Genomic DNA, 22673 nt, shown 5'->3' with positions numbered 1-22673 from the left:
CGCTTGCTATATAGCACACTGTTGACGGGGCGCAGCGGGGCGGGGCGGGCCGCATCGCACTGACGGAAATCCGCCGCGCAATAATGCGAGCCGCTGCGGCCCGACACAGTGTGCGTTATTTCATACAATTTGTATTGAAGCAATTTGAGCGGATTTTTGCGCTCCGCCCCGGCACGCTGCGGCCCGGCATAATGTGCTCAAGCCTTTACTGTCCCCGCCGTGTAAAGGTGCGGTACTGTTCGCCGCGGCAGGCGCGCTCCAACAGACAGTGTTGCCAACAAGGTGAATCTAAAACTTGCTAAACTGATGTTAAAATTATGCTAATTGCTTTATAATATTGCCAGAAAATAAGCTAACATTTTTCAATGTCAAATACAACGTCATTTAATTTTAAATGTTAATTAATCAACAAAATTTTGATTTATTCTACGTTTTAATCGACTATGTTACTAAATAAAATGTTAATATCTTCGTCTTCATCGGCAGGCTCGGCAGCTGATGTGCATGTAGACGTGGAAGCCTTATTCTCAAGAATATAACTCTCCTTGGTACCTATAGAGCGCAGTACGTTATCCGGAACTGTGTAAAGCGGGTTGCAGACCGAAAACTAAGCTATTCCAAAGCTAAGCTAGGGAAGCTAGGCTAAGCCAAACTAAGCTAAGATAGAAATAAATGGCGTGCACACAAAGAGCTAAGCCAAAGCTCAGTTAGTGTTGCGGAGTTCAATTAGACGGACGTCAGGCGCTTGCTATGAATATAATCGATGAAGAAAGTTCCGATGATGAATACGTTAGGGCGCTTTTAGTGTCACGCGGATTTGCTCACGCACGCGGGATTGGACCGCATGCGTAAAATTTCACGCTGCGGATCATACGCAGCATGAGTTTCAGTTTTCTACGGGCTGCGTAACGGTATAGACGTGTTCAAAAATGATCAATGTCAGAAGAATATGTGTCGCTTACATACTTTACAAACGACGAAACAAGAAGACAAGAGTACATGTTGATCCCTTTCTTGAAAATAGGCTTCTTGCTGGGGCGTTTGTTACACGCTTTGGAAAACTACAAAATAATGAACGTAAATTTAAAAATTACTTTCGAATGTCCATTCGTTCTTTTGATGAACTGTTGTGTAAAATTGAGAATAAGCTACAAAAAAGCAGTTTACGAAGGATTACAATACAACCGATTGAGAGGCTCGCTATTACATTAAGGTATGTTTTAAATTTTAAATATTTAATTTCCTGCTATGATTTAGTGGAAAGGGATTTGAACAGGTAGGATAAACGTTTTTTGACTTCAAATTACTGTCATGTGTAAATTTACATGTGCAAAAAAAAAATTTTGTCATGTACTCTGAAATTTCATTGTTCATAATTTCATTCAATTTCATGTTGAAATTTCATTAAATAAGATTATTTCACTCATAAAATGTCGCCATTAAAGTGGAATCATTCCTACCTTTCATCACACGCTACTTATTATAATATAGATAAAAGTTATAGGTTTGCACATGACAGTAATTTAAAGTCAAAAAAAGTCCTTAATTGGTTTGGGATTGGTACGTTCAACCTACATACACAATCCTTTTTTTTATCTGATAAAGTACACATGGCCACAGATCAAGTTACCCAAAACCAGCATAAATGGAACTCGCGCCTTGCGTATTATCATACTTAGGTAACCCGTCGGAGTCCCGCTTATACTGGATTTGAGTAACTTGATCTGTGCCGTGTGTACAACCGCACTCATATGACTAAACAAACAATTAGAGAGAAACTGGAGAAAAAAAGTTAATCGTACTCATTTTAATAAAAAGAGTTTTATTCATAAATTAAAAAATCAAATTTTACATCATTCATTTCTTTGTAAATTTGTATCCTGAGCGTTGACATTACTTTCGCCTGTAGATGATGTTGTTGCTGGGGTATAAATTACGTCATAAGACGTGATATTAAACAGGCCGCTTTCAGTCGAAATAAGAGTTTCATTGTCATTCACTGCAGCAGAACTAATAGCATTGTCGTTAAGACTCGAAGTATCCTGGATTATACTATTGGTTTGGTAATCTTGATTTATCGGTGACAAACTGTCAAGCTCAGTAAAAGCACTAGAACTTGTTGTAGGTATGGGACTGTAGTATGCAGGTTGTGTTTGACTTTCCATTTCCATAACTATATTTAACACTTTTGTTCTGAACATTAGTTTTTGATATCTAGTGAATCTTTTTAATGAAGGCTGCAGAGACTGAAAGAAAGCCAAATCCTCACTTTCTAGCTCCAGTTGATTAGACTTTAAGCATTCTAATAACTGTGCCTCAAATTCAGATGGTGCTTGCTTTTTAGATTTTACTTGTTTTTGTTTTGATGTTGGGTGAGAACTTTCTTGACGTGAAGTATCTGGTTGCGTGGACTCATTAGGTGTTTCTAAATTACTTTGTTCAGACATTTCTTCACAGAGTGACTCTTCTCCAGCAGTTTCCGTTGTACTGTCTAAGAAAGTCAAAATGTCATAGTAAGAATATTTCTTCTTCTTCTTCTTACTCCCAGAGCCGGATGGCTGATTTTTTTCAGATATCTTGTCTTTCTGGTAAGTGTCCCTTGCTGTTCGCCAGCGTTGTTGTATTTTCTTGTCTGAAATGACAAAATATAATAAGTAAGTGGCAAAAGTACACACAGTTTCAGATCAAGTTACCCAAAACCAGTACCAATAAACGGAACTTGCTAGGGCCTCGCCGGGCGCCGAGTCGTCTACGATAATAAACAACGCATGAGTCCTGTTTATACTGGTTTTGGGAAGCTTGATCTGTGGCCGTGTGTACAAATCTGATATTAGTTGGATATTTAACTGCATTCGATTAAAGGCCCTCCTTAATTCACACATGTTGTCAACTTTACACTGTCTCATGAAGCATTAGATAAATCAAGCAATATATATATACCTATACAGAGTGGAAAAATAAGGCCGCAGTTGAAGGAAAAGTACCCTTAGGCGCAACGCAAACGGCGGGCCGGCGCAGGCCGGTCAATTTCGCCGCGAACGATAGCGCAAAGTGAATCTTATACTAGACGCAGACGGCGCGGCCGGGGCGGCGCGGCGCAGACATCGACGAAATAATTCATTTTTTACAAAAATAATTAGAACTTCATTTAAGGATTTTTGGAAAAACACCGGATTGAATCGGGCAATTTGTTTATTTGTTACAGTAAAATTTGCCATCATCAAAATTAAGGTGAAAACTTCCGGAAGTCACTAGCGCTGTAAGTTTTTAATTTGTTTTAACAAAAATTTGCTTTATTTGCATCTGTCAACCTTCATGAAGGAGGACATCTTGTAATGTAAATATTGCCTGAAATAAACGATATTTCATTATATTATATTATATATATTTATTAGATTCCTTTCATTTGCCGGAAATTTTACCATAGGGGTTAATTTATACAGAGAAGATTTCTTATAAAATATTTACAGCATAGTTATGTGTCTCAAATCTGCTAAAAGTGGCCACTTTTAGCAGATATGAGATACATAACTATACTTCGAACTTTTCATATGAAATCATAACTGCATAAATACCCCCCTATGATAAAATTTTCGGCAAATCATAGAAATCTAACGTAGCTATAGTACTGTAGTTAAAACGAATTAAAAACTTCTAGCGCTAGCTACTTCCGTGCCCTTTCACCTTAAGGGTATTTATTTTTCTTCTGAAGTAAAATTCGAGCGGTGCATGCTGTCTTATGTCTGATGTCAGCATTATTAATATATTATGTTATCATATTATTAATATATTGTTTTTGTTTTCAGATATTTGGCAACTGGTAATACATTCACTGATCTACACTATTCCTATGTGATTGGAATTGCAACAATTAGCGAAATAGTAAGACAAGTTTGTTACATAATATGGATTGAACTAAAGTCTGAATGTATTCCACAGCTTAATGGGATCAAATGGAAAGAAATCGCAGAGGGATTTCTCACATATACAAATTTTCCTAATTGCTTGGGTGCAATTGATGGAAAACATATAAGAGTGATTCGGCCGCCGCACAGTGGATCACTATATTTTAATTATAAGAAATATTATTCTGTAGTGCTCCTCGCAATGTGTGATGCTGATTATAATTTTACATATATTAATGTCGGTACCAGTGGAAGCAACGCCGATTCAACCATCTTTAGAAGGAGTCAATTGTATACGAAACTGGAAAGTAACACGTTGGGTATCCCTGACCCGCAAGAGTTGCCTATTATTTGCCCCGAAGTAGCTTATCCATCTAGTGTAAGAGCAAAGTTGCCGTTCGTGATAGTGGGAGACGAGGCATTTGGTTTATCATCACATGTGATGCGGCCTTATGCTCGTGATAATTTACCTTACAAAAAGAAAATATTTAATTACCGTCTGTCCAGAGCTAGAAGGTACATAGAATGCACTTTTGGAATTATGTCAAATAAATTTAGAATATTTCACAGATCCATGAATGTCAAGTTAGATCTAGCACAATTAATAGTCAAGACGGCATGTGTACTTCACAATTTCATAAGGAAACGGGATGGCTACAAGGTCAGCCATACATTTGTCACAAATGGTTTTACGGGACCACTACCCAGGCAGCAGACTGAAAGTAGTAATACGTCGGCAAGTAATATCAGAGATATATTTGCAGATTACTTTATCAATGAAGGAAAAGTCTCCTGGCAACACCGATATATAATTAATTAACTAAACTCAAAAGGTTTTAGAAGGTTTTTGATGTTATTTGTGAATTAAATAATTATGCTTATATTAATAAAGTAATGATGCTTGTATAAATAAAATAATGAACCAAACACATACCCGCCTCTTTTCTTTCCTCTTCGCTCAAATTTTCGTAGTTAGGTGCCAATTCCTTCAAAATATCTCTCCATGCAGCCTCCCTCGCGTCCCTGTTTTTGTATAATTCATTGCGTTTATCCCACAAAACGGGCCGCAGATGAACTTCAATGATTACTCGTTCTGTATCGATTTTCATTTCGGTAGTACAATACGGCGCGTGCGCCCCGCTCGACTCTAAAATGGGCACTGAAGTTGTAGGCAGCGCTTACGCATGCGGATACCCCGCACCGGGGTGACGCCCCGCACAGCGCCCCGCGTCCCGCGTGCGTTTATCACGCTTTACAATAGATACCTATATGAAATTGTTCTTTGCGGATGCTACGCATGCGGTCCAATCCCGCGTGCGTGAGCAAATCCGCGTGACACTAAAAGCGCCCTTACACATAGAAAAAGAAGATTAATACTGACTTATTATTATTATATAAGAAAACGACATTCTAGACCTTGGATATGTCAACACATTGAATCTCGGCACGCAAGTGGAGAGTTTAGAACTTTATTTTACGAATTAGATGATGAACATTTTCAGTTATATTATCGTGTTACAAGAGTTCAGTTTTATGATTTGTTATCATTGATTATCGGAGATATTACTAAACAAGATACTAACTATCGGAAGGCTATAACCCCAGAAGAAAGATTAGCTATTTGTTTAAGGTAAGCAAAACTATTTTAATTAAAAAAAACATTTATTTATATTTGTTATTGGTAAATGCCAAAAGGTTACAAATTATCTAAGTTATCGTTTTGAGTTGGCGTCGAAAATGTGGATGATGATGAGTACCCATATTGATAAGTCTGCCTAGACAAATAACTTTCATATTTTCCTCTGCTTCGTTTACAATTTGAAAAAGCTTTTTTTTTACATCTCTTTGTATCCAATCGGGAAGCTTTTTAGTTGACTCGCACATACTGTCAAAAAATAAATTTAACGGATGTCTGTGTTTCTCCGCCTCTTTTGCCTCCTCAGCCTTCCGTTGCTCTCTTTGCTCACATCGCTTCATAAAATCGTTATCGACTTTCTGAAGTAAGTCGTTTAATGATGCGTCATCGGCAACTTTTTTTTTTTTTATCCTTGGTGGTTCGGAAGTATTTTCATCATCATCATTCGGAATTTCTTCGAAAATCTCAGTACTTTGACTTTCGGTTGATGTACTGGGCAATGTATTTTGACTTTCGATCGAAGTACCGGGCAAAGTATTTTGACTTTGAGTTGATGTACTGGCCAAAGTATTTTTATCATTAATTGATACGTTACCAGTTCTCTTACGGTTTTTCATGTGGGGTAAAAGAAATTCGAGTAACTCGGCATATTTCCAGTTATTTGCCGGAGAAGCAGCCTGACCACTTGTACTGGCTTTCATCCTTTTGAGTGACTCTCGATGACTATCTCGTAATTTTTTCCACTCATTCTTCGCAGTTTTCACTGTAACAAACACCAAGTCAAACTTAGTAATAAATATTTATGTGTTTCAGGTTTTTAGCTACTGGCGACTCCTTTAGAACAATTGGATACAATTACAGAGTGGGTAATAATACAGTTTCTTTGATTGTTAAAGATGTGTGCAATGCACTTTGGATTCATTTGCAACCAATATATATGAAGTTACCGACAGAAAGTGAATGGGAAGTAATTGCAGAAGACTTTAATGATAAATGGCAATTCCCTAACTGCCTTGGTGCCGTGGATGGGAAGCATATCTCAATAAAATGCCCTCCTCAGTCGGGTTCTAATTATTTTAATTATAAAAAATTTTATTCTGTCGTCCTTCTCGCAGTCGTTGATGCACACAAAAGATTTATTATAATAGACGTTGGTTCAATGGGCCGATTTAGCGACGGAGGTATTTTTGCAGATAGTGCATTTGGCCACAAATTACAAAACGGGCAATTAAACTTGCCCAATCATAAACCTTTAACGCCTGATGGCGATCCAACACCTTTTGTGTTTATAGGTGATCAAGCATTCCCATTACAAAAACACTTTATGAGGCCGTACCCACGGAGTACATGTTTAGATAACAGAGCAAAAAACACCTTTAACTATCGTCTCAGTAGAGCACGAAATGTAGTAGAAAATGCGTTCGGCATATTAACAGCGCGATTTCGTGTGTTTCGTCGACCATTTGAATGTCAATTGGAACTAGTGGACGTCATTACAAAGACTACCTGTGTCTTGCACAATTATTTAATGTCTTCAAGAACGACAACTAGTAACGCCAATACCGTCAATATTGAAGAACAGCAAACTTTAAGATCAGTACAATACGACAACTTACGAGCAACTAGAGAAGCATTTCGTGTCAGAGAGTTATTTTGTAATTATTTTAATAATGTAAATTAGATTAAACTTGAAATAAAAAATAATTAAACTCACCGTCTGGTATGTCTGGATTACTTATTTCCTCCACTATTTGTTTCCATACAACATCCTTTTTAATTAAATTGTGATAGTCCTTTAACTGTGTGTTCCATAACACAGGAAATTGTTTAACAACTTCGATAAATTGCTCCATATTCGCTACGAAACGACCGTGCGTACGACAAAGGACACTGGACAGCACTGGCGAAGGATGTGCGAAGGGCGTGCGGGGAAGGCGGGAGGGACATAGCTTAGCTCGCGTAGCTGCGCATCGGCATACACAACTAACATAGCTTCGCATATTTTAGTTAGCTCACATAGCTTAGTTCACATAGTTTGCGGTCTGCACACAAGTATGGAAAACTGCGTCAGCTATGCGAGCTAAGCTAAACTAACTTAGCTTAGCTCTTGGTCTGCAACCCGCTTAAGAATAGCAGCATTTCCCTGCCCTCTTTAGGCCGAATCTGACGTATAGAATGGCATTTAAAGTTTTTATCGACAAACGGTTGCGAAGTTTAGTTTTGACTATATTCATTTGGCTGAAAACGCGTTCAATTTCTGCGTTGGAATGAGGTAGTGATAATAATGATATTGCTAACTGAGATAAATCTGCAAAGGGGTTATTACCAGCTGCATCTTTGTAATCAATTACTTCATTCCAGAATTCTACAGTGGAAGATGTGCGTTCCCATTTAATGTGCACTATGTTTCTCCATTGAGACATGAGCCTATCCATTGTAGATGCATCCACTCGGAATTCTTGGGCAATATCGATTAGAGAAGGCTTGACTGCTTTTAAAGTTTCTTCTACTGAAAATAAAGATACTTTCTCAAGTATATTAAAATTAATTGGTAATCTAGAACGCAGCTCTGAAACAAGTTTCAGTGTGAAATTCAGGCAACGTTGACGTAAATTATTTTCCACTTCAGGTTGAAGGTTGTATTCCCGTAATTTTGTTTCAAAAGCATATCCCATGTACGGTTTCGGATCCAAATAACTTTCTATATTTTGTGTAAAAATATCGACTCTCGCAGTTGGGTTCAAAATACGCCGACTTGTAGATTGAAGTAAGGCACACAAATCTTTGTAAAGTTTTGTTGGGTCAATATTGTTGCTTTCAAATAGCTTGTTCACAGTTTGGACTTCCTCCAAAATAGGTTTTAAATACAATAAATACAAATGATTCACAGGATCATTATACATGGAGTATAGTGTTTCTGCCATATAGCAGTGGTTATCGCGCCTAGCAACTTCAAACAGGAGTTTTAATTCCACCCATTGCTCCAGAATACGGTTGACTGCTGGTTCAATTGATATCCATCGGGTGTTGCACATCTGTGGAATTAACAATGGTTCGGAGCCACAGTTAATTGTTTGGTAGATATTTTTGTAATATAGTCGACGGTTCGAAGAATGACTAAACCAATTGTAGGTTTCTCTTATTAGAAATTCAACATTCCGTGGTAGAGTTTCTTCCGAAGCATGCGATAAAGCCAACTGTAATGAATGGCACACGCAGCGAACTAATACCAAATTATCATTACCAGTTTCATTTTTTAATAGGGCATGTACTCCGTTGTTAGTGCCTGTCATCACCGTAGCATTATCTGTGCCAATACCGATCTTTTTTTTATTTCAATATTCAAAACTAACAATAATCCTTTAATACCGTTGACTATGCTGTTTGCAGTGCCATCTTCAATCTCGACCAACCCCAGAAATGTGGATATTATTGTTTTTAAAGATCGGCTGAAATATCTGATCGATACTCCCAACATTTTGCTTACAGAAATATCCGTGGACTCATCGAGCAAGAGACTATACTCTTGGTCTCCCAAATCTGACACAATTTCTTCAATAAAATGAGGCGCCAAAACATTTTTTATAATATTTGTGCATTTTGTACGATGGACTCGTAAGTCTCCACTTTTGCTATCACCGAATCGGTGTTTACATAAGTTTGATAAATGATCGACAGCCATAATCGAACAATGCGCGCACACAAACATCGCTAGTGAAGATTCTGCTCTCTGTGTATTTAGATCTTTTTTAACTTTGGGAAAATTAATTGTTCTTTGACTTTTTACTGGTTCTATAGCTTTCTTATGCTTTATTGACAAAATATGTAACTTTAAACAATGGACTTTTGCAATCATCTCGCACTTGCAGTACTTACAATAGGCCTTCGTCGTATCATCTTTGACAGGCTGTAACCAATCCTTGAAATCCAGCATTTGCTCCCACTCAGACCGGTAATGCTGACTGTATTAAGGCGGCATATTAACGACTATTAAGCAATTAATTAATAATGCACGTAAAACTTTTAAACTTTCTTTCATTTACAGTGTCAGTAAATACGTGAATACGCGGTAATCGCGGTATAGTACTTACAATCTATCTCGCTTCTTTCGTAAAGGAAGGAGGGAGTGAAAGAATGCTGTTTGTCTATGGTATATTGAATTAGATTTGTTGGGGAATCCCCGAAACACGCTTGAGAGCGTTTGACGTAAAGGTTACCCTTGCCGTTAAGTTGGCACCATCATCAAATATCAGACAGTGATGCCCTATCCAACTATAAAGAAGTACATCAACAATAAAAAACAAATGATAATTACAGTATATTTTATATATATTTTTGAAGTATTTGGACTTAAAAAAGGAAAGTAAACTTGTTATTCATAATTATTTTATATGCCAAAAAATATGCTATTTGCTAAATAACTTATAAAAATGCTAAACAACATAAAAATATGCCAAATCTAGCATAAAATTTGCTAAATTGGCAACACTGCTTTTATGAACTATTCATGAACGAAAATAACTTTTCTTATTTACCACAGATTAGGGAGACGTCAGTTTGCTGGTTTTGTTTCTATAGGACTCAAATGAAAACCATATTATTTACATTTATGAATATCTTTAACGACAAATAGGAAATAAACAAAAAAAAGTGCAGACAATTTGTAGTAAAACTAGTCTTAACTAATTACAATTAACGCTTAAAAAAATCTTGAATCTTCGTCTGCCGAAGCAAGCCTACCCGCTTACGAGCGGCTAGATCACGTACTTTTTTGAGAACAGTGTGCCGAGTGGGAGATCCACAAAATTATTCGAATGACTTCACTACTGCTTAAACCGAGCTAACCTCAAACGCATCGAGAATCGCGAGATACCATACCACCGAAGCTAACCAGCCCATACGCCTCCCGTAAATGGCGTTTATTATTTTTGTAATGTTGGCGTCGTGATATAAACCAACCAAATTTAGAATAAAATTTCTATGAAGTGATTATATGGAAGCAGCTGTCTATCAAAATTTAACTAGTTATATCTACTGTTCGCAGAATCTTTAGTCGTTGAAAGGTTGTACGCCTTTCAATTCGTTAAGTGTAAATGGCGAATTTAAACCTACATTATAATTACTAAACAATATGGGCGTTAAGGCCATGGGACATTGTACATAAGGAGGACCCAAACGATCCATGACTCGCTCTGCTAGAACTGTAGGTATTTTATTCTGTTGTGAATCTTTAAATGCAGATCTAAACCTTCTTATATTTTGCCAAACAATTGATGGTGAAACATTAGGACTTAAAGATTTACAAAACCTGTGCCACCCTTCATATTTTTTTACCCGAAGTAGCTCCATAATAGTATTAGCAATTTGTAAATAACGCTCAAAATTGTCATAAGTCATGTTTTGGCAAAATTGCTTCTCGGCTTCTTTTCTTTGTTTAACTGCATTAGTGCATTCTACATCCCACCATGGTGGTGATGGAATAAATTCCATACCACATCTTTTTACAGGAAAAGTTTCATTTGCAGCTTCAATTAATACTGTAGATCAGCGGTTCCCAAATTCTTTTGGCTTCGGAACCCTTTTTGTTTCACCATTTTTCGGCGGAACCCTAGCTTTTAGTAAGAAGTAAACTAAAGACGGAAATACACTTACATCTCGTGGCGTGTGGTAGCGCGCCAGAAGCATATCGGTTTCATACATTTAATATGGTTAAAGACATACTTGTATGCCTTGTCGTGTCACGTCCTGTCAAATGTATGAAAACGTATGATCCTGGCGCGCCACGACATGCCACGCCACGTAAGTATATTTCCGCCTTAACAGCAACATTTTTTTTCGTGAAATCACACCATCTGAGGCTTTTTGGATTGGTGTCCGCAAAGTTTGATGTTAAGAGAAAGACTTTTTAAGATAAAAATATTTACTTAGTTAGAAGAAAAGGTAATTACAAAAATTTTAATGTGATGAATGAAATCTCTTCATAGTTTTCCTTAAAATTACATCGAAGTCAGGTTTTATGTCCGACAATTGGATGCGGAGGTCTGGTGCAGCATTCAACCTACTCCTAAACTTATTTTTCGTGTAGGCGTACGCTGAAAACCCAGCCTCGCATCTGTAAGTTGTCACAAATGGGAGTAATGCTATGATAGCTTTTTCAGCAATGCCCGGGTATTCGTTTTTCAGGCCAATCCAAAATTGACTCGGGTTCATGATAGCTTCAGATTCGAAAAGTTGTTGGAGTGTGGATGAATTTTTAATATCAATTAAATTTTCATATTCCAATACAGTCAGTGTTAAAGGTTTGGTACTAATCCTAAATGGATTTCGGACCCATTCGATTTCCCGTAACCGAAGCTTTTCTTTTGGAAAATATTCCTCCAAAGATGTTTTTAGGTTTGTCAAATGTTCACGTATACTTATCTCTACGTCTGTAGCGATTTGAAGATGATTATATTTTTTGAGAAATTGCTCAAGTAGTGGAAAACACTCATACCTTTTTTGTCCAAGACATTCAATCCACAAGGCGATTTTCTCTTTCAATGAAGATACTTTGTCACTCACTGTAAATATGGTTATCATTCTTCCCTGCAAAGAGCTGCTCACTGTGTTCAGTTTATCAAATATGTCAGCCAAATAAGCCAATCTCATCAACCATCGCTCGTCTCGTAACAGTTCAAGATAGCTAGCACTTGCAGGCGAAGGAAGGGTCTGTAAGAAAACTTTCAGTTCATCGCGCAATTCATATAATCTGTTTAAAACCCTTCCTCTGGAAAGCCACCTCACTTCCGTGTGTAGGAGTGATTGATGCTGACTTTTCATGTCTTCACACGTTTTTTTGAATAGCCTTGACTGCAGTGGACGTGTTTTCACAAAATTGACGATTTGTACGGCTTGATCAAGGACTTGTTTTAAATCAGATGGCACTCTTTTCACGGCAAGAGCATGACGATGTAAAATACAATGACTGCTAGTACAATTTTGCGCAACAGTTTTAATTCTTGACACTGTTCCTTTTACTTTACCAATCATGGCTGCAGCTCCATCGCTGCATACATCAATACATTTATTCCAATCAATTTTGTTTTTTTTCATGTATTCATCAATAACTTTAAAAATTTCTTCTCCAGTTGTATTGGCCTCCAAAGGAGCACAGAGAAACAAATCTTCTTCGATAGATTCTCTGTATGGATATCTGACAAAAACTAGCAGTATTGCTAGTCCGGCAACATCCGTACTTTCGTCCAGTTGCATTGCAAATGCATTGCTCTCTTTCAATCTATCAATCAATTCATCTTCAATGTGGTCTGAAATCTTATGAATACGGTCAGATACGATGTTGTTCGAACACTGTACCGTTGCCACTTTCTTAGCTGAATCCTCTCCAAGCAAGCAGGCAACAACTTCAGTCATGCATGGTTTCAAAAAATCCTCGGCTATTGTGTGAGGTTTTCCAGCTCGTGCAATCTTATAACTTAGCATGAATGAGGCTTTCGTGGCGTTTTCATTATCAGTTTTTGCATATTTTTGTAAAGCGGTCACACCTGCTTGATGTACATCTCTTTGTCTTTCAAAAAAACTAATGTTTTTATTTTTGAGGTGAGGATGATTAGTATCAAGGTGACGCTTAAGCTTTGCAGGTGCCAGGGAGCTATTCAACAAAATCTTGCTGCAAACAACACATTTTCCATCAGGATTTTCAGCATTCCCTATCGGTATAAATCCATAGGACAGATAGGACTCATCATATTTTCTCTTTTTTGAAGATATTCCCGCTTGACGTTCAGTATGGTCGGTAGTAGATGGTATCACTGTGTTTTGCTGATTTTGTTCAACAAAAGTGTCTTCCGTACCAATACCCTGAAAAAAAAATGCAATAAAAAACAGTTCGTATAAGCGCGGACACATACGTGTAACTTTAACAAATTGAAATAAATTATAAAAAATAGAATTAAGTTCTTACTGAACAACTAGCACCACTGGTAATTTCCGTTTTTTTTTCAATTGTCTCTCCTTCTGGTGAAGATGAGACTTGGTCAAAAGCTTGATTAGATTGATAAGTATTAACATTACTGTCCACAAAGCTAGCACCACGTTTCCCCTTAGCAATCCCAGGTTTTAGCCATTTATCCATCGTGAACTGTAAGTAAAACACAGCAATATTTTAGGCAAAAACGACCTGTTTTTGTGGAACTATTATAAGTAGCATTTGATTTATCATTATAATACGTAAAAATAATAAAAACATACCTGCTTAAAACAGTGCTCGTAAAACTATAAACAATCACTATCTAGGTACGGAATTTATTCTTAGCTTATTTTCGAGTTTTAAAATTTGGTATCAAAAACTTGATCACGTGCAGTCCTAGTAATCGTATTGACTCAACTGAATGGTCGCAAGCTGCCGCGGTATGCCGCGGGCGGCGGGAGAGCGACGAACGGCGCGGGCGGTGGGAGGACGACGAGCGGCGCGGGCGGTGGGAGGACGACGAGCGGCGCGACCGGGCGACGCGACACGTGACACGCACAGCGTACCTACCTACCTACATGGCGCCTAAATGGAATTTTGGAATGCAATATTTTAAAACAAGTTGATTGAAAATGAATAATAAATTACGTCAATTTAATATTATCACAAGTGAAACGATTTACAATATGGAAATCTTGAATTTTCGCGGAACCCCTGAGGGTCTTTCACGGAACCTCAGGGTTCCGCGGAACACCTTTTGGGAACCGCTGCTGTAGATAATGCTTGTGAGCATTCTAATATGTTAGAGTGACTAATTTCTGGTAAATTATTGATTTTCTTTTCTACAGCTACACTATACAGACTCCACTTAGCGTCTATCAGTTTATGTTTTTACGTGGCTGTCTTACATGTTTTGGAGGTTTTTCAAAAGGGAAAGTAATGATTAGATACCACCAGTAGATTCAGCGGGAGACCAGATGAGAGATGAATAGGTATAGTATGTACATCATCATTATGTATTAAAAATGAGTCAAGTGTGAGTCGGACTCGCACTCTAAGGGTTTAGTTCTTGAATCAACCAATCACGTGCGCTCACGTTGTCACTTTCGAATGCGAGTGGGTAAACAATAGTCGGTCCCGAAGACGTAAAAAACTCGCACTCACAAATTATGTTTCCTCTTCTTGTCACTAGATGGCGCTGTTTCAATTCCATACAAAACGCAGTTAACTTTTACGCGATCGAATAGGTTAAAAATCTCCGACTAGGCACACAGATATTTGATATTGGTCGCTTTCGGCCTGTGTTTCAAACCAGCGCAAGGCAATATCTAAGCAAGTAAACGCTTCAGAAGCACTAACTATGTTTTAGCAGCCTCAAATTTTAACATTTCCTTACATAATATAATTTTTACGGTATAGTGATATTAGCATATCTGCTAAATCAACACATATGCCGTTTATAATGCTTGACAATCTGGGGACAAGTCACATCAACACGACCACCGGTTTCTTTACTAAATCTTTTTATTTTTTCTAATGGATATGCATCAACATAGGAGCTGATTAAAATAACTTGTTTATCATCAAACCACTTTGCCAGACTCAGCTTATTTTTATTACAAACTACTTGACAGAATGTTCAGGACTACCTTTTTTCTTCAGGCTCTTTTCAGTAAGTAACTTTTTGTTAGCATCTTTCAATCTGTTTTGCCGAATAGTTCCAAGGCTAAAAATTTCATAATTTTCTCTCAATACACAGTTTTGGCTGGAACGTTCTTACCTCTTTTGGAAATGTACTCTTTCCCAGAATTCTTTAATATTTTCCTACGAACATCAGCGCACTCGTTGACAAGACGTTTTCGTTTTTAAACATGAAAAAATATCTGAAAATACTTGCAAAAAGAAATTGAATTCAAAATCTTTAAATTCATTAAAAATGATGAAAAATGCGACAAAGTTTCTCCGTCCCACTTGTCATCGTGTTCCTGCGTATGTTCATGTCCCAATCAAATGTATGCGTTCTCTACAAATAACGTTTACCGTCCGCGAGTCATAAGTCCATCTCGTTTCGGCGACACTAGGTAATTTTTTCATTTCTGCAAAGTCATTATAATATGATAACCGTTTGCAGCTCCAGTGGAAAAAATTGGCTAATGATTTTATCGTGTAAAAAAAACCGTTTCGTTTCGGTAACTCTTTCAAAAGATTTTGAAAGAGTTAAGTTGAGAACAAGTGCGGAACACCAAACAAATAACGCTTGCGGGTGCGTACGTCTAATAATCGCTTGAACACCGTTGACTTCAGACGACATGACATAAGTTTGAGCAACCAATTTTGACGAACATTTGTATTCATTCAGTACTTCTAACCAAAGAAAAACCAAAGAACTTAACGCAGCTGCCGTCCGATGGGAACTGACGTCGATATATTTAATAAATCGGTCAACTATTTCAGATTTATGAAAGTATCGCAAAATCAATACTAACTATTCGCGAGAGCTTACATCTGGCGTTTCGTCAATCATTACAGCGACAAAGTCAGATGAATTTATTTCTTCTTTAATTTTGTCATTAATCACACAGACTATGCTCGAGATCAAATCGCTTTGCGTTGTATTTGATAAACCCGTAAACGAACTTGTTGACGTTTGTAAATTGTGTTCTAAAACACCGTCATATTTAGCTAAATAATCAACCAATTCTAAATAATTTCCTTTATTTATAGACGACGTTGAAAAGCAAACAACATCAATTAGACGCTGAAATATATTTCTATTGCGATCTATTTAAGCATTCTTTTTTAAGCATTTTTTCTTAAGAAAAATTCTGGTGATTAAAAAAGGTGATTTACCTGAGAACAACATTTGAAGGGCTTAGCAACTATGGGTAACTGAACTATTGTTAACTATTGCTCATTAGCTGCGTTGCCAATCGCACTATTATTTTTTTAAATATATTTGTCTTAGTTTATTAACAATGCGTAATTTGTCTACATCGGATATCGCCTTGTACTCAGCTTTCAACAAAACCTAGGTATATCGGCCGCATCGACGGAAAATCGTCAGCGGCTCTCTCGATTGAACCTCGCCATCCAGAACAAAACCTTCTTGCCATGAGGGATTATTGGTTAAAGGTGTAGATATTGTGGAAACGGCTATTGGCTAAGGAACCTTGTTCTCAAACCCTTATTTTCGTTTTTGGAACCCTTGTTGTCGGCGCGAACTGTGCGCACCGAATAGACCGACGTCGACACCACTCTCTGACAGGGCTTGTTTTATCCATCTTACTGATGGACTGCGTTGTAGCAGCTTTATGTGTTCGCTTGTGAGTCAAAGTAGCGTATCTCTTCCTTCAGTTCTTATATTTCTAGTTTTAGAAACGTAATCTGATATATTGCCCACCTGTAGCAAATACTTCTATTTTCTCTAAAGTATGGCAGGCACAGAACTGGTTGATCCCTAGCATGTACAGACGTTTTATATCGTCTATTATCATTATCTTGACGTTGTTCTTGGAAAACTTGATATTGTCGAGCTAAATAAGAGAGCTAAAGAGCCTACAATTTTTTTCGTGATTTTATCGAGGGAAAGCTCGGTATTAAGAAACATATTGAAATAAGGTTTAAAGCTACTTGAGGATCCTAAGTGCTCGAATACTTAGATTTTATAGGCCTCGATTTATATGCACCTTTAAAAAGGCGCTTCACACTCTCATATGAGTCGACGTTGTAACCTATAAATGCTGACAAAGCAGAACGGTGAGAATTTAGATTGCCATACGCACAACCATTATTAAATTGTGTTGTTAGGAATGTGAGTATGGATTTTTTCGAGGGTTCAAATACGTCAATGTTGTTCTCGATGCAATATTGCCACCACAGCTTAAGCGAATTACTATACTGTAAGTAAAGCCACGTATTCATTAGTGAAAGTTGATAAACTGTTTATGACTAGCGTTAAACAAGTTTACAATAAACACATTTTTCTGAAACTTGGCCGTCCACACTTGTCAGTTGTTCACAGGATGTCGCCCGAGGAGGTAGTGATGCTCTCTGCTGCTTACATAATAATTCACAAGAGCATTAATCGAAAAAAAAAGAAGAAAAGGTGGTGGATTCGAAACTATTTGTTGAATAGAAGTTATATATTTAATGACCTCCGCGGATTTGATGGGTCATTTCAGAACTTCACAAGAATGTCACCAACTGATTTTGAAATGTTATTAAGATTGATTGGACCATCAATAAAAAAAAAGAAACGAAATTTCGGCATCCTATTGAGCCTCAGAGAAGACTACTTGTTACTTTAAGGTTTTTTGCAACAGGTGACTCATATGGCTCACTGTCATATACCTTTAAAATATCAAAACAATTGATCAGCAAGATCATACCAGAAGTTTGTAAGGAATTTTTTTATATATTATTATATAAGAAAAAATATAATATATTATAACAATTGAAAATATTACAATAAAACTTAAAGCTAGCCTTATCTAATTACTATACAAATCATGCCCGCGTGGAATGGTGCCAAGAATACTGGCTGCATTTCCGCGTTGGACAGCCAGGCTGATCCGTTGCGCAAAAAATGAGCCAGCCCTTCTGTCACCCGATGAGGCTATTAAACGCGGTGAAATGACTCGTAAAAATTTCTTTGCACTAAGACTCCATGGCCCCAGGGTCTCCACGGCAAACGGAAATGACTAATGTTTTAAAGGACTAGGTATGTAAAGGTGAGTAAAAAAAGTGTAATCACAAATCAGTATAATTATCAAATATCTAAATCAAATTTATTTATTGTGTGTCATCTTCTAACTGGTTAACTATTTCTTCAATGTTGCTAAAGTGCAACTCGTCGCCAGTTGCAGTATGGACTCCTGTTTGGGGTTCTGGTGTATGCGTTGGGGTAGATGCATCAGCATATGTGAGGAGCAAACTTTCAAAACATGTTTTGTCACTCAAATCAGATTTTTGGGAAAACGATTAAAACTTGTATTTATATTTATAATAATAATAATAATAATAATAATAATAATAATCCTTTTATTTAAAGCAACTATGGCTCAATTTGTTAGTATACAGACACTTAAAAACCTAATGTTAGTACCTTACCTAAACTATATTCGTGGCAACAGACAGAATTATTTACAAAGGTGGCCTCACCAACACTTTAACAATGTGTTTAAGCATTGGTGAGTCCATCTTGCTCGCAAACATGTTCAGGATGCTGTTGGAACCTGAGCGCAGTCTTTTCAGCAGTGATGCGGACTTCTTCCGCATTATTGCAAAGAAGTCATCAGTCCGCTCGTCTGCGAACATGCCTGAGGCTGAACAGAACCGCGGCAAGCCCAACAGCATCCTAAAACCATTATTATACTGCACCCTTAGGGTGTCTATGGCCTTTTTTGAAAAGTTGACCCACAAGCTTCCCGAGTAGAAGTTTTGGCAGTATGCCTTGAAAAGCGTGATTTTTGTCTCTTTACTACATCGGGCGATAATGCACTTAGGCTTACAGTATGACATTTTTTTACAATAATGGGTGTTTATAATGTATAATTACAAAGTATTTTGTAGTCGAATGTGCTTTATATTATTGTTATTTACAATTAAAATATGGACAAAACTTATTTTGAATGAAAACAAGGGACTTATCACTTTATGATTGAACTAGTTGGGGACAAAACACTTTTAGTTTGCTACAGGCAGTATCATGTAGGTATTTTAGAAATAGATATTTTAAAGAAATAAAATGTTGTGTATGTCTCCATATTATTCAATCATCTACTATAACAATTTATATTCTTACACTAATCTCATGTTCCAAACAGTCACACACAATATCTTCTTCTTCTTGAATACTGCTTGGTTGGTTAAATAAAATGGTTTTATACCATGCCAAACCACGCCAAACCATCATCGTTTTTCCATTCAGGCCCAAACATGGATTGTAAGAGATTTTCTACCTCTTTTTCTTTTCTTTGGTAATTGGATGACTTAAAGGAAGTTTTTTTAAATTGAGCCTGCGCACCTGACTCTGCTTCACACCTCTCTTAGCAAGTGAAACATACTCTTCTGTGGACTCAAAATTAAAATTTTCCATACCTTTAACAAGTACATTAGACTCTGTTTTCTTTATGAATATTCTTTTCAATTCACTTATTTTGTCTAAATCCTTTGAACTGCTTGTTTAGTGCTTTGGTATCATATAAATTCCAATCCTTTCCGATAATTTTTAATTTTCCAACTTCTTCATAGATCTTATGGTACTCCTCTTTAGTTAATATTACTTGATGCTTTCTAAGAATTTTTTCTGCCCTTCCAAACACTCTATCCGCAGGGAGATAGCTGTGACCACGCACTGGAAAATAAAGTTGTATTTCTTCTATTTTATTAAGTTTGGTCATGAAATAACATAATGTGCGTAGAACTATATTTTTCTTGTTCTGTGAAACACAACCATCACAGAAAAGCCTTAATTTCTTTTTATTTCCAAAATCTCTACTCATCAAAAAGTTTAGTAAGGCCAATGAGACCTCAAGGCTTCCTTTACCAGCTTGGTCTTCTGTCCAAGTGAATATATTAATATCATCACTTTTCACATTCATAATACATAATGCATACAATCCTATTTGACGAGAATAATAAGCTTCCTGTTCGGTTAAATTAATCATAATCTAAATGCAAACATGTTTAATTTCCTTTCCTCCTGCCCTCCGGTTCAAGCTGTGCATTGATAGACCAGTCAGTTAGCTGTTCCCTTTATATGAATATAAGGATTTTTAATAGGATTTAATAGGAAAGGAATTTATTTAAAAATCAAAATATACTTATTCAATATAATACCAATTTTTAACCAACTCCGAAAAAAGCATTATACCCGCCATTGAAAAAACTTAAATGACAAACTTCATAGTTAAAATAATAAAATTTGGGGGGAGTCAGAGCTTTTCTCGACTCTGACAACTTCTCAAATCCAGCCAGTATGAATATTCTAAAGGAATCCTTAAATATTTGCAACTGCTGCCAGCACGTATCTAGATCTTTCACATTCCTCGTGGCATTTTTAATTCTACGCCACACATATCACCTTGCATCGTGGTCGTTGCTCCGTCGGACATTGGTACCGATTCCGTTGCACCATAGCCTAAACCTAAACTAAATGTTAGATTCTTTAAATTTAGTTTCTCTATCTCTAAGTCGCATTCCTTTTTCGGCTTCAACTAAATTTAAATACCCTAAATGGCCCTCTAAAATGACGTTTGAGTTGAATAGTAAGTGTTGCCATTTCAGATAACAAGAACTGGTTTGGCTATGGAAATGTGGGTCCCATCTACTGCACCTAGGGTATTAGGCATTTGGCGTTCTTGGAAACTGTAACAAATCAAACCCTGTAGATTTACATTAAAAAATTTCAATTAAATTTCCATTAAAATGGGCAGACACTTGTCTTAAGCCTATTAAAAAATGAAGCTTATCTTCTCTTGGCCAATTCAATTTCAGCCGTATTCTTTGGGAACTTAATGCTTTCTGGGGTAAGTAGCCTTACAATTACATCCGCTGTAACTGTAAGGCAACGGCTAACAGTTGGCTGACTTAGGCCAAGAAAGTTATCCTGGCCAACTTCTGTCTGGTATAAAATGTAGGGCAGCTAGAATCTGCAAAACAGCAGGTACATATAAAAGTACCTAACATAAAGATGAATGAATTTTATAAAACAAGTGTAAATTAAAAATTTATAACACCCCCGACAAGTGAAGGTTACAGTAACTAGAAAAGACCGAAAATACCTGTACTTTCAAACGGCTGAACTGATTTTCTTGGACTATTCCGCGCCTACGATCCGAAGTATCTGAGTTTTCCAAAACATCATTTTCAAATAAATAATTATATATATCTAGGCAACGACGACAGGTGCTCTCTTTGACACCTGAAGCTTAAGAGTGTTGAACCGGCATGAGCTATTCTTAAGCCATTTTGCCCCCCTATATTTTATTAAACACTGCATTTATGTAAAACATGTATATACTACTTTGTAGAATATTTCCTGTTTTATTAAATTAACAGACAACATTTTGCAATTTATTCATAGTTTACCTTTTATTGCCTAAAATACCAAAAGACTATTACTGAATTTTGGATTTCGTGTCATCTTTGACGTTCACTACATCAAAAGTTACTTGGTCGATTCTCACAAAGAGATATATTTACCAAAGAAAAGGTCCTGAACTAATAAGATGACAGAACCAAATCTTTCGTTTGGCATTCTTTACATTATAAAAATTCAAACAAAAAAGTCATCATTTCATAAAACTACAGACACATAAAACTGTCATTTAGGTGGGTTATTTTTCTTCATTTATAAATAAAATTAAGTACTCATTAAAGAAGAACATATTTGCAATATAAACAGAAAAAAAATATTTAAATTTAATTAATATTTGTTTCCAAAAAATAATCTTGAAACACACTACAAAACCGTGCAACAAGCAATAGTAAATTGAACTAGGAAATTAGTATCGGCCGAGGCCTCTCCGAGAACGGACGTAACGCTTGTTTGCTTAGCAATTGTTATCGGATTATTTACAATTTACCTGAAATTGTAGTGCGACTATCACTTCTCAATACTAGGTATTTTTAATACTCGCTATTTTTTCTTAAAGATAGATTAAAACTTTTTGTATATTTTTAAATTGTGTTTATATGATGCTGTAAGGAATTGCATTCCTAAATCCTGGTGATCCCTCGGGATTTTTAAAGGATCATCCGTTTAGATGTTTTTTACGTGGTACAGAAATGCGTTGCATCCCGGGGACGGGCTATTACGGATAGGCTACTTTTGTCCTGGAAAATCAAAAGTTCCCACGGGATTTTTAGAAACCTAAATCCACGCGGGTGAAGCTGCGGGCATCAGCTAGTTAATAAATAAGTATTGCCTCGAGCAAATAGCTGCATTGGTATCTATTGTTCCCTGTCATTGAAAGGGAATAATTTAATTTTCAAAATTTGAAAAAAATTGTAAAACGCGATTTCGGTAGAGAATAGATCAATGCCTATCAGAGCAGTGGCATTGATCTATATTTTTAATAATTTCTAAAAAATAAATTTTTAACTGTTTAAATTTTACATGGGTTTCACATTTATTTCAAGAGCTTTTATAAATATGTAAAAC

At 36.7% G+C, this 22673-nt stretch overlaps 5 protein-coding genes across 5 annotated transcripts; 1 reads left to right on the top strand and 4 right to left on the bottom strand.

The window, feature by feature from the left end:
* Window positions 1-790: 790 nt before the first annotated feature.
* Window positions 791-4838, top strand: LOC123865398 (protein ANTAGONIST OF LIKE HETEROCHROMATIN PROTEIN 1-like). The gene is made up of 2 exons (XM_045906401.1): window positions 791-1213; window positions 3807-4838. The coding sequence occupies exons 1-2, from the start codon at window positions 930-932 to the stop codon at window positions 4723-4725; spliced, it is 1203 nt and encodes a 400-aa protein (XP_045762357.1). The 5' UTR covers window positions 791-929; the 3' UTR covers window positions 4726-4838.
* Window positions 1161-5262, bottom strand: LOC123865404. The gene is made up of 2 exons (XM_045906405.1): window positions 4840-5262; window positions 1161-2632 (listed from the first exon to the last, which is right to left on the bottom strand). Exons 1-2 carry the CDS (start codon window positions 5012-5014, stop codon window positions 1854-1856), a joined length of 954 nt encoding a protein of 317 aa, XP_045762361.1. The 5' UTR covers window positions 5015-5262; the 3' UTR covers window positions 1161-1853.
* Window positions 5263-5487: 225 nt separating this feature from the next.
* On the bottom strand, window positions 5488-7666 carry LOC123865802. Its single transcript, XM_045907037.1, has 3 exons — window positions 7256-7666; window positions 5792-6304; window positions 5488-5498 (listed from the first exon to the last, which is right to left on the bottom strand). Exons 1-3 carry the CDS (start codon window positions 7539-7541, stop codon window positions 5488-5490), a joined length of 810 nt encoding a protein of 269 aa, XP_045762993.1. The 5' UTR covers window positions 7542-7666.
* On the bottom strand, window positions 7665-9504 carry LOC123865801. Its single transcript, XM_045907036.1, has 2 exons — window positions 9418-9504; window positions 7665-8050 (listed from the first exon to the last, which is right to left on the bottom strand). The coding sequence occupies exons 1-2, from the start codon at window positions 9473-9475 to the stop codon at window positions 7665-7667; spliced, it is 444 nt and encodes a 147-aa protein (XP_045762992.1). The 5' UTR covers window positions 9476-9504.
* A 1992-nt stretch (window positions 9505-11496) lies between these two features.
* Window positions 11497-21090, bottom strand: LOC123865800 (zinc finger BED domain-containing protein 5-like). Its single transcript, XM_045907035.1, has 5 exons — window positions 21080-21090; window positions 13789-14277; window positions 13502-13678; window positions 12035-13398; window positions 11497-11653 (listed from the first exon to the last, which is right to left on the bottom strand). The coding sequence occupies exons 3-5, from the start codon at window positions 13670-13672 to the stop codon at window positions 11497-11499; spliced, it is 1692 nt and encodes a 563-aa protein (XP_045762991.1). The 5' UTR covers window positions 13673-13678; window positions 13789-14277; window positions 21080-21090.
* Window positions 21091-22673: the final 1583 nt, after the last annotated feature.

This window comes from Maniola jurtina, chromosome 5, assembly GCF_905333055.1.
Source record: "Maniola jurtina chromosome 5, ilManJurt1.1, whole genome shotgun sequence".
In the NCBI taxonomy this organism is placed as follows: domain Eukaryota; kingdom Metazoa; phylum Arthropoda; class Insecta; order Lepidoptera; family Nymphalidae; genus Maniola; species Maniola jurtina.
This window is presented reverse-complemented; position numbering and strand designations above follow the sequence as displayed.

Coding starts and splice junctions, on each gene's coding strand:
- LOC123865398 (XM_045906401.1), top strand. CDS start 930: ATGATCAATGTCAGAAGAATATGTGTCGCTTACATACTTTACAAACGA. Junction 1,214..3,806: donor AGGCTCGCTATTACATTAAG/GTATGTTTTAAA, acceptor TTTTGTTTTCAG/ATATTTGGCAACTGGTAATA.
- LOC123865404 (XM_045906405.1), bottom strand. CDS start 5,014: ATGAAAATCGATACAGAACGAGTAATCATTGAAGTTCATCTGCGGCCC. Junction 2,633..4,839: donor AGAGGAAAGAAAAGAGGCGG/GTATGTGTTTGG, acceptor TTGTCATTTCAG/ACAAGAAAATACAACAACGC.
- LOC123865802 (XM_045907037.1), bottom strand. CDS start 7,541: ATGCGAAGCTATGTTAGTTGTGTATGCCGATGCGCAGCTACGCGAGCT. Junction 6,305..7,255: donor TAATCCAGACATACCAGACG/GTGAGTTTAATT, acceptor TGTTTGTTACAG/TGAAAACTGCGAAGAATGAG.
- LOC123865801 (XM_045907036.1), bottom strand. CDS start 9,475: ATGCTGGATTTCAAGGATTGGTTACAGCCTGTCAAAGATGATACGACG. Junction 8,051..9,417: donor TGATACGACGAAGGCCTATT/GTAAGTACTGCA, acceptor CTTTATTTTCAG/TAGAAGAAACTTTAAAAGCA.
- LOC123865800 (XM_045907035.1), bottom strand. CDS start 13,672: ATGGATAAATGGCTAAAACCTGGGATTGCTAAGGGGAAACGTGGTGCT. Junction 13,399..13,501: donor CCAGTGGTGCTAGTTGTTCA/GTAAGAACTTAA, acceptor TTTTTTTTTCAG/GGTATTGGTACGGAAGACAC. Junction 11,654..12,034: donor GAATGTCTTGGACAAAAAAG/GTATGAGTGTTT, acceptor GACAACTTACAG/ATGCGAGGCTGGGTTTTCAG.